The 16,489-nt window shown below is 38.5% G+C and overlaps 1 protein-coding gene across 1 annotated transcript in view; it reads left to right on the forward strand.

Annotated features, from left to right (window-relative positions):
• Positions 1-16,489, forward strand: part of LOC146331061 (copine-9-like) — a 295,949-nt gene that overhangs the window by 118,642 nt on the left and 160,818 nt on the right. Inside the window, exon 7 of the mRNA XM_084726649.1 lies at positions 13,471-13,547. Coding sequence (XP_084582775.1) covers positions 13,471-13,547 — 77 coding nt within the window. The remainder of the gene's footprint in view (positions 1-13,470; positions 13,548-16,489) is intronic.

A 16,489-nucleotide genomic window follows, 5' to 3' on the forward strand; every position in this document is an offset into this window, starting at 1 on the left:
AACCCCAGATCATAACACTGCCCCCACAGGCTTGTACAGTAGACACTAGGCATGATGGGAGCATCACTTCATCCACTTCTCTTCTTACTCTGATGCCCCCATCACTCTGGAACAGGGTAAATGCTAGCAGTAAATGTAAAAGTTAGCATTAGCTAATGCTAATGCTAACTTAGCTAATGCTAATGCTAACTTAGCTAATGCTAAGTCCAAAGAGTCCATCTTCAGCTGACATTTTAATGTTTCCATCTGAGACGTTTTAAAATAAGAACCCTGTGAAAGTGTAAATGTAAACAGCTGTGAACATAATGTTACGTTAAAACGGTTATGCTAAAAGACAGGCTAAAGCTGGCTTACATCTCAGCAAACACTGGTCAGATGGTGAAGTACAGCAGGTATATCTACATGAGAGATGACAGAAATACTCTCATTAATGTGGGAAAAGGAAACGCAGGGACTCCATTAGTGCAGTGGACCTTGAGACGGGTCACTCAGCCAGACCAGCCAGACTGCTGTCACAGAAAAGACAGTTGCAATAAGAGCTAAGATAACCTGGGCCGAAACAGCAAGTGAGATGAGAGTGAGTGAGATGCATCATAGTCAACCCACTTTGATTCTACATCAGCCCACATCCTCCTCCTCAAACCCCCACAGAACAAATGCAGATGCAGTGGGACCTAACAAGTTTGTCTGGAGGTAAAGTTACTGCAGCTAGTAAGCTAGTGTTAGTTAGCCAGGCATGCTAACATGTGCAGCCTATGTTAGAACAGATGAGGACAGAGTTTATTCCATTCACCACATGTGTGCTGTTCACGTTTGTGAGAGACCACAAAAAAGACACCACTGTCCAGACCATGAAACAGAGAGTATTGCTCTCCTTAGAGCCTCTAGCACTGCGTCACTATGTAGAGAAATGGAGATGCATATATGCAGAAATCTAGCAGAAGAAAGCAAAGAGGAACCCTGAGGGCCTTCTAACCCTTGAGATATCAATATTTTAAATGTTGTATTTAAATATATTATATTTGATTTATTTCATTTAATTATTAGGCTATTCTCTTGTAATTCAAATTTCAACCTAATTTTCTGTCAGATTTGCTCAGAAAGGGAAGGGTTAGTGTCCTGAAAGCAGCAAAGTAGAATTACCCAATCAGATTTTTTTCTTGCTGTATCTAGGTAGAGAAACGTTAGCTCTGGCTCACTCATTGGTTAGGACTTCATTACCGCAAGAAAAGGCTACAGCCTCCGTGAGGACAGGTGAATTAACCGATCACATTTTGATTTACAGTGGGAGGGACCAAAAATAATCCCCGTAGGCCTTCCTGAAGGACAGTGATATCTTGCTCAAGATGAAGCTGTTGAGACACTGCTGCTAGGTGGCTAATTTGATAGCGCTGCCTTCTTCATTGCATAGCAGAGGATATGCAAAGGGCTGTTATTTTGGAGACTGAAATTACACTCGTCCCCAAATCTCTTAGAAAAATTTTTTCAGACATTTGAATCTTCTTCTTCTTCTAAGCTACTTCTAGCAGTGCAGCACAGCAGACAGAGCTGTGTTAGACAAAAGTAATATAACTGGAGATATATGCTACATGCAACTGTGTGTGTGGTGCTGAAACAAGAATAATAAAAAAGAAAGTCAGAATGATTCATATAGATTATTACAGTTCTTATTATCAAACACAAACTTAATTATAACTTATCCAAACAATAGTAACAGAGTAAATGGTAATTATCTATTTTTAATACAAGTTTAAGTACAGAAAATTGCAGAAAAGCATTAGTTATTCTGCTGTCATTGTGTGGTGCTTTCTGTCCTGTACTAGGTTTTTTGTATGTGGCAACTACACACTACAAACACTTGTCACAAGCTACCTGCTGCCTGACGCTTATTCCAGCAAAATCTTCCATTTTGCTGCGTTTTTGGTGTGTCTGGTTCACCACTGGAAGAAAGTGAATATTTACATATTTATATATTTGATAACTTTTTATTAATTCATGCATCATTTTTTTTACTAACATGTAGATTCTTTAACTTATTCTTAACTTGTACTGTACTGTACTATTCCTATCTTATTTGTATCTTTTGTCTTAATGTGTGCAATATTCTTATTTGTGCATAATTCTTTAGCTAGGAAGTGGCTGAATGCTAACATTACCTGTGGTATCTAATGGATTATCAAATGTGCTGTTTTGACTTGAAATATAGCATGATGTCTTTTCAGATTTTCACTATCAAGTGTGTTTTAAGTTGCAGATCAACAGGGAAATGGTGAAATGATAATAATTTGTCAGATTCCCTGTTCATGCGACTTGTAACCAGGAACACAGGTCAGAAGAGAATGACCACACAGTAAATATGGTGAATTCAGTCCAATATCAGGCTAAATCAGGCTTTGTGCTAAACTTGAAAAACATTACTTTAAAGAAAATTTAAATAAAGTTTGAAATTTAAATAAAGTTGAAAAAAAAAGTAAAAAAAAAAAAAAATGTTCCCGTGCTTTGATCTCTTTAAGTGCTTTGATCTGTGATGTCACATTCTAGAACACATCAGTTTACCTCAGGACCAGAGAGAAACATTCACTCTCAGCAAGCGTTCGGAAGTACAGTGTGTCGTATTCAAGTCAAGTTGGAGTTAAACAAGTCAGGTTAAAGTCAAGTTGGAGTTAAACAAGTCAAGTTGGAGTTAAACAAGTCAAGTTGGAGTTAAACAAGTCAAGTTCAAGTCAAGTTGGAGTTAAACAAGTCAAGTTCAAGTCAAGTTGGAGTTAAACAAGTCAAGTTCAAGTCAAGTTCAAGTTAAACATTTACTACAACCACCTCATTACAGACAGATGGATCGTAGGAATAATCCAAGGCCCAACCAAACAAGAGTGGAGACCTTTCCTAACACTGACAGTCAGGACTTTACTACACCCACTTCAGACACCACCCCAATGGAGCAGCAGGAAGCACCCCAGCCCCGCAGCAGGCATATCCAGCACCTCATTAAGAAAAACGATGATCTAAAACGCAGACTCACCTTGTCTGAAGGTCATCGGTTGGAAATTTCTGTTGAGAATGACAAGTTGCGGGAAAACAAGAAAGCTCTGGAGGAGAGACTTAGAGAGTTGATAGACAAGATTAAGGAGGCTGACCAAAACCATCAGGCAGGAGTCGTCTTGGACCACGAAGACTGGGAAAATAAATATAAGGCTCTGGAGGAAAGGTTTAAACTTGAGATGGCAACAAAAGACAACATGATCAGATTGCTTGGATACCAAATCTCTGATCTAGAGTACCGTCACAAACTGCAGAAGGAGCCAGTGGGTAACAACCAGTCACGGAGGAGAGCCAATCATGTCCAGCAGCTAAATAAGAAGATTGAGGCTCTGGAACAGAGGCTGAAGGCGTCCCAAAACAGTCTGGAGAAGGCAGTTGCTGAAAATGAGGTTTGGCAGAATAAATTCAAAACCCTGGAGGACAAATTTAATGACGAGATGGCTGAAAAAGAACAGGTGACCCAAGGTCTCCTGACAAAACTGGTCTCACAAAACCAAGACTGGGAAGAGAAGTACAAAGCTCAACATGAGCACTTCAGCAAAGAAATGGCCAAAAAAGAACAGGCCACCCAAGATCTCCTGACAAAGCTTGTCTCACAAAACCAAGACTGGGAAGAGAAGTACAAAGCTCAACATGAGCACTTCAGCAAAGAAATGGCCAAAAAAGAACAGGCCACCCAAGATCTCCTGACAAAGCTTGTCTCACAAAACCAAGACTGGGAAAAGAAGTACAAAGCTCAACATGAGCACTTCAGCAAAGAAATGGCCAAAAAAGAACAAGCGGCCCAAGACCATATGTTGAACCTCGTCTTGGAGAATCAAGAATGTCAGGAGCGGTGTCAAGCTCTGCAGCAGAAATTCAAAGAGGAGCTTATGGAGAGAAACCAGAGCTGGCAAACAAGAACAAACCAGCTGGAGGAAGAAAATAAACAGCTAGCTGAAAAAGAACAGAGCCTGAAGACAAAAGTAAACCAGTTGGAGGCAGAAAACAAAGAACTGTCTGAAAAATTGGAGAAAATGGACGAAGCCTCTGAAACGCTCACAGAGACCACAGACCAGCCGTGTACCAGCAATGTGGAATCTCTCCAGGGAGACAAACCTCAGGTTCCAGAGCCTAAAGACATGCCAGAGGAGTCTAGAGAGGAGCAGGTGGGACAGACCAAAGATGAAGCACTGGACGCAGAACCAACACAGATGGAGACCAGTGAAAAAGATGAGGCAGAGATAAAAACTGAAAAACAGGAGCAGAAGGTGGGGAAGCGCAAGAAAAAGTGGAAGTTTCTGAGCCGGATGTTCAGAAAAAAAGACAAAAAGTGTGACGACGACATCCCCACTCTGTCTCCTTCACCTTGTCTCTCTTCTCACCTCTCCTCTGATGCCTCCTCCACCCCACCCCCCTCGTCTCCTGCTTCACCCTAACTCCGTCCTCTTCCCATCCTCTCTTACCCCTACCCCCCCAACCCCAAACCAAATTCAAAAAGATTTCTAGGGATTTTCCCTTTTCGTGGGTTTTCTCCTGGTGCTCAGGTTTCTCCCACAACATCTAAGAACCCAAACCACCCCACCCCACCCCATGACTCCACATCCCCTATTTTTTTCTTTTTTCCCTTTTCGTGGGTTTTCTCCTGGTGCTCACGTTTCCCCCACAACATCTAATTCGGTCAATAAACATCAAATAAAAATTAAAAAAGATTTCTAGGGATTTTCCCTTTTCGTGGGTTTTCTCCTGGTGCTCAGGTTTCTCCCACAACATCTAAGAACCCAAACCACCCCACCCCACCCCACCCCACCCCATGACTCCACATCCCCTATTCTTTTCTTTTTTCTCTTTTTGGGGGTTTTCCCCCACATCTAATTCAATCAATAAAAATCAAATAAAAATTCAATCATATTTCTATGTGTTTCTTTGAATAGAGATTTAAGGTATAAATAAGTATGTTAAGACATCATGGTGGCTATAAAGTACAGGTAGTGCTACCTGTCATCAAATGTTGGTTTTTATATTTTGATTTCACTGTACTGACTTTACCTGGAAAATGCATTTCTTACATGCAAAAAATAAGTAGTTCAAACAAAGATAAGTCTTGCTTGACCCACATAATAATTTGCAAAAAGTTGCCTTAGTTTTTTTTAAGTAGATCACGTGCAATATTTTTCAGTAAAATATAATAGCAATCAAGTTATTACACTTTATGATACCTTTTGAATAAAGCTGACATTGTGGTAATCAAATAATAAAAATCAACAGGGTTCAATATCTGCACCACAGATTTTGAGCTATTGTGTACAAGACAAAATTGTGTTTGATGGTGGTGCTAAAGGAAAAGTCATAAATTCACCAAAATTGACAGGGTTTATTGTCTATGCTCACAAAAAATCCTGACAATCCGCTGTGGAGATTACAAATTAAAACACAGGTAAATGGACACAGACATCCCTTGACTCCACCTGTCAACACGGCGATACTCTGAACAACACTCACGAGTCAAAAATCAGGTATTAATATTTGTTAAAATGTAAAGAAGACCTCTGCTCCCCCGTTCCTGTTTGCTTGTCGAGACCTTCATCCTTGGCTTTGCTGACCACAAAGGTATTGAGGACAAATGTAGTAAGGGCCTCTTCAACAGTAGCAGCATCATCATCATCAAAAATCTGGGTATCTGCAGGAATCAGCAAACTGAATTTAGCTTTTTAATACCTTTTTAATACCAATCCAAGCATTAACTGGTCCCAACATTTGGGTTACACAAAAGCATTATATGAAAGCATAAACGGTGTTGATACATGTTGAAAATCTGCATCTAAAATGACTAGAAAAAACCTGTCTTGTAAAGTGAATACATACATTTAAAATGGTGCTTATCTCCAGCTGTTATATAGTACATCTCACTGGATTGTTTTTATTACTTTTACAAAAATAATAATTGTTTATTTCTAGTTTAGAACCTGAAGATTTGATGAATACTTCAGTAGAAACACATATAAATGGTTCTACTAAGCCATCAGCAATCCTGGATTGCACATTATTGTCTCATACAGGCAGGGGTTTGAATACAATCAGCAGAGGTATATTCTTTTTACCTTGTAGACCATGATGAACTGTTGCTCAGTGATGTTGTCCTACAAAAATATGAATCATGAGATTATGCTAAGTACATGCATCAGAATGCTACTACAAAAGACTAACTGCAACATTATACGTGCCTCAATCAACATGTCAAAGGTGTCATCGAGTTTCTGCCCCACAGCGCCTCCCTTCTTCCTGTACAGACTCAACAGCTTTGGCGTGTATTGGTCCAGCTTCCCCAGGAATGTGGACTGTGGTGGCTTCAGTTTGATCCGTCAGAATTCCTCCTCAATCTAAGAGAGGGAGAGATGGACAAACATCACACCATACAGAAAAGAAAATAAACAGAGACACAGAGCAAGAGAAACAGAACAAGTGGTAGAAAAATTAATTCCAAAACTACAGTGAACACATTGTTTAAGTGGCCCTGCATTTCATAAGGGCTTCTGCACTGGATGCATCAGTTCAGTCAAGCGTATGGCGTATGGATGCTTAGTTTAGTTAGGCACTTAGTTTCAGCATGAGCCACAGATAATCAGACAGGCATAGCTTTTTCTCTTACGGTTTCATCAGGTGAACATACTGCTCATTTCTTCAAAAAACAAAATAGGACAGCTGACACCTTCACTGTGAAAACTGTTTCATCATGCAGCTCAAAAAAATTGAGTCAACATTTTCCAACCACTTTTTTCCAACCATAAAAAACAATCATTTGTATTCATTGCATTAATGTACTAAATATTATTAAGTCTAACCATTTATTTTCCTTTGAATGCTTTAAGTCTTACACTATAAAAACTGTTGCTTAGATACAACTGAAAAAATTGAGGCAACATTTTCCAACATTTTCCATTTTCCGTTCAGTAAACTCTGTAAAATGTATTTGACTGTATGTAAAAAAAAAATCAGTACAATCTACAGTAAACAGGAAAGTTAAAGTGTTGTCAAAAATGTCAGTATTTAACTACATGACACAATTAAGTCATAAATACCAATAATTTATATTCACTGAATTCATATACTAAATATTAAGTCAGACTAATTCCTATCTTTTAAATGTTTTAATACACAATTATTTGTGTTGTGTATTAGTGACAGACATTTAAATAAAGCATAAACGTACATATTTAAACTTAAATACATTACAACGGCAAAAAAAATACTGCCTTACACTGTCAGTGACAATGAGTTGAACAGTAGTTGGAACATTTGAGTACATCTGTATCCAGTATTCAGTCTGAACTCATCTTATAAATGCAGCTTAGAACGCCTTCAGAGTACTGCATGTATATACATCCTTAAAACATTTTAACATTAAACAGTTTGTATACCAGAAATGCTGAAATCAGCATAAAATGCAGCTCACTAGAACACCTTCACAGTAGTGTCTTTTTGTCTGCATATTCTCTTGTGAGGAAAAGTTGACATGCACTGTCTGAGGACAGTCACTTCTGTAAGTCCATATGTAGGGCAGCTGAGTGAAGGATTTCTTTGAGATAAAAACACATGTGGTTCACAAGTGTAGATCCTCATGCTGTGCGCTTACAGGTTCTCATGCACTGTTCTCTGCTGCTCCCTGTATGACAAAAATAACACAATAGTGAAGACAAACAGTTTCATTTGTTGATAAAGATCAGCATAAATAGAAGTTACATTATCCAGTTCAGATACAAACTAAACATGACATCTTCTGTAGAGACTGCTTTGAAAACTTTAAATTTTTAGAACAACTCTGATTTGATATCTTGTATATCAGACTTCAACAGAACCTTACACTGTTTTTTTGTTTTTTGTTTTTTTTAAGTGAGAGAGTGAATGAATGAATGATTGATTGCTGACTTGTCAGAAAACTGTTTTTACACTGAATTTTATTTTGGAAGCATTAATTTCTCATGCAAATGACAATAGTTTGACACAAAAGCATTTATTGCAAAAACCTTTCAAATATTTATGTTGATCTTCATGAGGGCTTACCTGCTGTGTACCTGAATGAAACACAGAGCTTTGCATATGCAGGTGAATTGATCCTCCATGAAGATCTGATGGTCTCCTAAAAAAGTGATACTAATGAAACAGTTAATTTATGAAAATATGAGAAGGAGGGATGTTCATGCAAATAAGCATGTATTCAATAACATGAACAAATGGTTTAAAAATGTATTGAGAAACCTCAGACAAATACATTAACAGATTAAAGTTAGGCACATGGTATTTATTTGCAACAAAACATAGAACAATTACTGTAATTATTAACTGAATAATGCACTATACATACACTATAGTGCATAATGGTCACACATATTTATTTAGCAGTAATATACTGAAATCAGTAATTCCTTAAAGAATATTTAATTAGGTCTTGTGTTACGTTGACACTGAAGCCAGTCTACTTCCTCATTGTTTGACATCTCATAGACCTCACTGCTGTTTGAGTAAAAATATTAACAGCTGCATCCTTCAAATAATTTATGACCTTAATAAAAAGTCAATAGGAAAAGTCATGAAATAACAAGATAGATAAAACAATGTTAAGACTTTCTCTGAGTGTTTCAAGAGGGCCGGTGGTCTGCAGGACCCCAACCAAACATTAGGGTTACACTAAGATGAAAATTTTACAAAAGGCATACAATTTAAAAACTAAATTTAGTTTACTGTTGACAGACAGTTGGATGTCTGATAAAATTTAAAATAATAGGAGGCAAAATCCACAAGCCTTTGTTCCATGAAATCAGTTTTAACTTTTGGTAGTCTCTTGTATCATCATTTTTTGCACAGTGACCGAGCAGGGACCACAAATTCTTATAATAGTTATTTTTATCAAACAAAAAAGCAAAAAGTACTCACTTTTACATTAAAGACATACTGTGGTCACAGCTACTCTTATTTTGAGACTCAGCCTTACTTTTAATGTTAGTTCTAGTCATGTTACATTGTCTACATTTCACATACTAATATCAACTATTGCAGCAACTTCTATTGCCACTGTAACACACTGAACCAACCACATTAACTGTCTTCGCAGACAGTAATACAGGCATATTGTCAGTTAGCTTAACAGCGAGCAAGGCTAGTTCTGAAACAGGTATATCACCACCACAAATATAAAGAAATTAATTTATTGGAGGAAATATACTTTTTAAAATAAAATAACATGTACAATACCATTCAAAGACTATCTACAGTGTTGCCACTCAAATTCATACCAACTTTTTGTGTGGCCTGTTAGCCCATTAGAAAAATTAGAAAAGTCAACACATTTGCCACACTTTGTTTACCATAACTAACCTCATGTTTGTGCATACTTCTACCCAGTATGACCTCATGCAGTGTTTCTCACAGAAGTTTGTGAGACTGTGGAAGGTGGACCTTGGTATTCTTTGTTCTTCCTAAACACATTGGTTGTATGGATACCCAATGCAGCGGTGTTGGGGTCCCTCTCCAAATAAAATTTGATGTTATTTGACTAAAAACAAAGGATTTCACATAATTATATCACATCATCATTACAATATTTATTAACCAAAATTTGTGTCTTAAACAATCCTTAACATTTTTGTGAGTGATTGTAGTGTGTGCCACAGAAATAATAATCACAAAATAACAATAGTTAAATAAGGCTTACAGTGAGGGGATTTGAACTGTGATTTGCTCATAGTCAGAGTGAAACCACCAGCTGGGTGGGTATTATTAGGATTTTATCTTTATATTATCAGCTCTGTTCTTTATCAATACTCTGACAGCCTATTTTTAGAATTGTTTTTATTATAACTAGATTATTATTAGTGTTATCATTACTATTATTGTTGTAATTACAACCTGCAGCAGGCAGACAGAGGAGGAGCTGCCTCTGCCAGCAGCTCAGTTTACAACAGTTTGACTCATTTTAAGATTCATGGCTTTGGGCTGGTTGAACCCCACCTCCCACCTTCTGTCCTCTGCAGTGTCAGCTGGGAGATGTGCACAAGCGACGAATTCATTCATTCCATGTACGCTACGTACGCTCACTATGCCCAATAAAAAAATAAACTCACAAAGTGACAAAAAATTCAACATTCTCACACATATTTCCTTCTTAAACAAAGATACAACTGCAAACCTTCTGGCTTCAAGTTTCTCCATTTTAAGATGAGCTTAACTGGCTCATTAACACCTATTAATGTCCTAGTAATTAATTCGGACTCGATGGAAAAACACTAAAAACTCACCTAAACCACCTTTGTTAGTTTGCCCACTCCTGCAACAATCACCAACGCTGGTTGGGTCAAATGAAATCCTTAATTCACTGCATGTAAAGAGTGCAAAGAGTCTGGCTCTGTGAGCTCAGGACACTCATGGTTGGGTGAGAGGGTGTACTGGATGAGAGCGCGGCGTGGAGCAGCGGCTGTCACTCTGCAGACTATTACATCAGCAAAATAAAAAAAAAAATCGGTTAATAAAAACAGTGATGGATTCAGTCCATCAACATAAGGGACACATTCATCAAGTTGCCCAACCATACTGTGCACTGTGGTTATGAAATTACAACTGCAGACTGGAGTTGTTCATAAAGAAAATTTCACCTCATCTCGCCTCAACTGCATCTTCTCTGTAAAAGTGGAGTAAAATCACAGAAGCGCTGTACTTGGGTGTTAAGAGGTTAAGGAAAACCTGACACTATGATGAGCCTGTTGGTGGCCTCACAGCTGTTAATATATTTGTCTTGCTAACATTGGCAGCCTACCTGACCACATTATCAACCAAAACCCTGACTTTTTACAGTCCTCCCACTTGGAAGTTGCACATGATAGCTTGCGGCTAAGCTAGCGCTGCAGGCTAAGTTAGTATGACATTTTGACCACCTCCTTTTTAAATACATTTTACCAGATAAAACCAGCATTTACCGGCTGTTGAAACCCTACAGCCTTTCATTTATTACACTACAGACCTCTAGTATAAAACTGCTTGGTAAAAATATCTTTAGAAAAAAAGCCTCTGTTTTACTTTATTTTTAATTCTACAACAATCTGAAAACTGAAGACTGTAGCTAACTCACTTTACTTTGCACACTTTATTCTTACCTTGAAGTTCAGTCCACACTGTCCTCTGTCAAGGAGATCAGTTGACATCCAACATCCGCTGCATAAAATGGCAGACCTCACAGTGAGCAATGCTCGCCTCGCATTTGAAAGCGATCACATGACTCCACCCACTTTGCAGAGTGAATTCAACAATAAAATGTTTGTTGAGTGGTTGTTCTTAGGAAGATTTTCTGGGATTACATAAATAAATATTGTTGAGGAAAATAATTGATTGAAGGCTCTGTAGATACAGCTTGTGTTCAGCTCACTGTGTCCTTATCCTGTGAGAGTTTTTAAAGTGTAAATCTTAAATAATAACAGCTACACAGAAATCAATTTAGCTAGCTAATATATCAGCACTAATACCACTACTGTTACTACTGGGCCTACTTGTTGCAAAAACATGTTGGGAATGTGGTGATTCTGGTGACTGGGATGGTAATTAGTAATGGTATTGATTGGTATTGAGCTTATTGCCTAAATGATCATTTAATTAAAATTTCATTATGTTGTATGTCATTTGTAGATTGGACGGGAGCAGAAAACTATTCTTTAATTATATGCATAAAAAATATAGATTATATCGATATAGATACATAGATATAGATTATTACAGCTTTTAGTATTAAGTGCAAACTTAATACTTATAACTTATCCATACAGCAGTGACAGAGTAAATGGCAATTATCTGCTGTTTAATACAAGTTTAAGTACAGAAAACTGCAGAAAGGCATTTCAATCAGGAAGAGACTAAGAGTAAAAGAAAATGGTTTATTGCACATGCATGAGATATGAAACATGAAAAGTCTTTGGCGTTTAGACCCCATTGAGGTGAAACAATATATAAATGGGGGTGATGAAGCTGTAGAGAAGAGAACCCCCCGAGGTCTAGACACTGGTGGTGGTGAAGAGGTGCAAAGCAGAGACAGATGAGGTGAAGTGGTTCTGGACTCCTGCTGCCTGGACCTGAAGACTGGAGGAGAGACGTCAAGGAGGATCGAGGTGAACATCTTGTGGTTCTGGACTCCTGCTGCCTGGACCTGAAGACTGGAGGAGAGACGTCAAGGAGGATCGAGGTGAACATCTTGTGGCTCTGGACTCCTGCTGCCTGGACCTGAAGACTGGAGGAGAGGCGTCAGGGAGGATCGAGGTGAACATCTTGTGGTTCTGGACTCCTGCTGCCTGGACCTGAAGACTGGAGGAGAGAGGAGGAGGAGGATCGAGGTGAACATCTTCTGCTACCTGGGTCCAATGACTGGAGGAGAGAGGGGTGGAGGAGGGTCACACGACTGACTGAATGACAACTGATGGAGCAAAGACAGAGGCGATTTAAAGTTTGGCAGCAGCAAATTGACTGGCTATCGCAACCGTGGCAAAATCTGATTGGATAGTAAAGACGAAGGTGAACGCCCACAAACAGCTGATTAGAGGGAATAAGAAGAGAGAGACGAGTAAAGGAAAGTTATGAATGAAGGCAGCGTAATAGAAGGTCTTCCTGATTGAACTTACGCTGAGCTTCATTAGTTATTCTGCTGTCATTGTGTGCTGCTTTCTGTCCTGTACTAGGTTTTTTTGTATGTGGCAACTACACACTACAAACACTTGTCACAAGCTACCTGCTGCCTGACGCTTATTCCAGCAAAATCTTTTTCCATTTTGCTGCATTTTTGGTGTGTCTGGCTAAGTTTTGGCCAAACTGAAGTCCCGGTTCACCACTGGAAGAAAGTGAATATTTTAGTGAAGTCCCAGCTTTGATAGTCACGGTTCATCACTGCTGTGTGGAGTGACGCAAATTAATACATGAAATAAACAAATGAAATATTATCATGTTTTCCACATTCTTAGTTACATCATCTCATGACACTGTCTATTCTGCAAAAATAGCAGCTCTGTTTATCTGGATGTGTCCTACTCCTGATATTCACATAACAAGTGGATGGAATTACACATTAGTTCACATTGTCTGTCTGATTTTCTGTAGATTTAGTGAAATTGTGCTCTTTATTTGGATGGACACTTGACTAATGAGTAAATAAGTGAGTAAGTGAGCATGTGAGTGAGTGAGTGAGCATGTAAATCAGTGAGAGTGAATGAATGACAAGATGCACTGGCTTAAACCTCATGAAACCTATATAATGAGGAAGTAAATGTAAACCTATGCTTTTCATTTAACAACCATGTGAAAATATATCTTAATTTCAGCTTCAGTATTTTACAGTAACAGTAATGATGCAGTGATGCTGAGTTGCATGTGTACCATCTGACTGTACTGTGCTGTATTAACCATGCGCTGGTCTCCTCTGTGAAGGACTTCCTGGGTCAGATGTTCTGTACATTGGGGGAGATCATCGGCTCGACCGGCAGCAGGCTGGAGAGGACGCTCTCGTAAGTACAGCATGTACACACACAACGTTAGCAGAAACAACAGATCATTTTGGACTACTGTAGATTAATGAATCACATAATTTGCTTTAACATTCCTGATGTTTGGAACTAAATTCATATAGTGGAATCCATATAGTGAGATAAATTGCTCAGGGGATTAAATCAACACAGAAATCGAAGATAGTTACATAAATGAACATAAGAGGGCAACAGTTAAAAGCAACAGCAGACTGCTGCTGTTGATGACATCACACTGTTCACCTCAACTAAAGCCTGGACAACTGACAAATTTAAGGACTCATGGAGAATCAGAGTTCATCACAGCATCGCTCTCGTACTCTGTTTACAGTGTGTGATCGCTCTGCTCGGTATTTATTTATTGTGACATCAGTGACATCAGTGACATCAAATGCTTTTTGGGGCTGAGTTTGGGTCAAATATTGAACAGAATACTAATGTGATCTTATTTTATAGTGTGGTGCAAAACTACTTCAGTCAACAGTTGCTTCAACATGTTATGATACACCACTGCCGTATTTCACAGCTTTGACACGAGTCATATTCACCGCTCACCAGAGGGGCACATGGAGCTGCTGTACCGTGAATATGTCTTCTGTGTGTACGTCAATCTGTATGTCAAGTTCAGTGTGTGCTGTGGGTGTCAGATGATGCAACGCTGCTCAATGAAGGTGGTGAGTCGACAGCAGTGGTTATCAAAGTGGGCGCCGTGACACCCTGGAGTGTCTTGAGAACAGGCAAAGGTTTCATTTCAGTTTTTTATTGTACATTTCTAATAATGTTTCATCATTAGAAATTAGGCCAAATTTACATTAACTGCATGAACTCTTCAAGCAGCGGGACAAGAATGTGGAGCCAAAAATGCAAAGGAGAAGCAAAGCAGTGGCTGTTCTAAAATTTTTAATAAACACAAAAGTCAAAACAAAAACGGCTTATGCTTAGAAAAGTCCAAAAAGTACAAATCCAAAAACAGAAGACAAGCCGCAAGGAAAAACACAAGGAAAAGATCCAAAAAAGAGGCACAAGTGGGCACAGGGATGCTCATCGTACAGACACAGACAAACTGGCATTTGAAGAGGGAACAAACAAAAGTCTGAACACACTGGGAGGTGATCAGGTGCCAGTGGAAATGACGGATAAAGGAAAAGCCTGGCTTATTCTGATAAGTCTGGCTAATTTAAGTGAGAGTAATTCAATGGCTGTGGCTTATAGCAATCCCTGCTCAGTAACCATGGTAAGCTTGGACCTTTGTTTAAGCATGAATTTACAGGTTTACTTGAGTTTCAAAGAATGTATTAATTTAAAAAAGTCAGAAAAAATTGTCTCCCAAATTTTACTGTCTTCAAAGGCCAACAACACCCTTTTATTTAAAAGCTTAACATTTATAGTTTAAAAACATGTCCCAAAGTTGTTTTGAAGTTATTTATTCATCCGCTCATTTTGTTCAAGCTGTGAAGACAAAAAAAACCATTATCATATCATATACACATACATATCTTCTCTTAAATGGCTTTTTGCCTTTTTGCTAATTAGTACAGCTGAAGATCGACCAGAGAAGATGGAAAACTTCTTATCGTCTTTTCGACAGTCAGTTGTTCTGGGCTGCTTCTGTTCTCCGTGCACGCTCACAATACAGCGTGTTTTAGCCTTATTTGAGTTTCCATTGACTTGAGCAGGCTGAATTGTCTTAGTGGAACAACTTAAGTCTTGAGATGAAGTTAATTCAAGTCAGGCTTTTTCATTTAAGAACAGACTTATTCATCAGCCTTGATGGAACAACCCCCAGAAGTCGCAAGAGTGGAAAAACAGACAAAGACAGGAAGTTAAGACAACAAAGACACGTAAGGAAAGACTTTATTAACATAAAACAGGACGTGACTAGACAAACCCCAAGACTGTTACACATTTTATATTGATTTTCATACCTATCAAAACAGAAGAAATAATATAATATATATCAAAATATATTAAAAATCTTCGTAAATCTGAAATATTTTACTTGAGATGATGAATAAACATTAGGGCTCAAGGCTGCTAGTTATCAAAGGATTGACCATCAGAGCATGCATGGATGTAAGGATTTTGTCACAGGAAACAATTTGGAAACTGATCAAAAAATACTGAGTTGATGAAAGAAAATAAAAATCTTTCGCCTCAGTCTGTGTTCTCCAGTGTTTTAGGATCAATCATCCAAAATGTGTCTTATGGCAAGATTAATGTTTAACCCCCTCCTTCAGCGATGTAAAGATTGGTCACCGTAAACAGATCTCGATAAAAAATGTTTCATCCCAGTCCTCAACACACTCCAAGACCACTGAACAGGGGTCTATCCATTGTTCCAATGGCTCAATGTCCCAAAATCAAACTTCCATTGGTCTGAAAATATACACTCTCCCTACAGTTGTTGAGTTTGCAGGGCTTTTTCGAGCAATGGGTGTTTATTTTTTTAGATAACAGGCTGTCAAACAAATGAGTTTTTGGTCCAATATGTGTACTAAATGTAATGGTAGTACATCCAACAGTTATTGAGATATGTTAGGCTGAACTAAAGTGGTGAACCCAACAAATAACTTCCCTTGCGAGGCAGGTGATTTTGCAAGATCACAAGATCACACAAGAATCCATCTTGCCAGGCTTCAAGTTGTTCCTTTGTGTCCACATCAAAAGTGGCGCAGACAGTAACTGTCCCAAATGGCAGCTATGGGCAGGGTTCTAGGTGTGAGAACCGTCCATGGAAGTGTTGATCTGAGTGGTTGCAGTTTACCTGTGTGAGATGTAATAGACAGATGGTTCATCCAATCACCTACCTATGTTTTTTTTTTAAAAGTACCTGCCCTTTTCCAAGGACAACTTCCCAGATGGTTCTGTGTAACAAACCACCTGGCATGTCAGGTTAAGATTTAGTGGCATCTAGTGGTAGGTTT

Source organism: Lutjanus erythropterus, chromosome 2, assembly GCF_056507025.1.
Source record: "Lutjanus erythropterus isolate fLutEry1 chromosome 2, fLutEry1.hap2, whole genome shotgun sequence".
NCBI lineage: Eukaryota > Metazoa > Chordata > Actinopteri > Lutjaniformes > Lutjanidae > Lutjanus > Lutjanus erythropterus.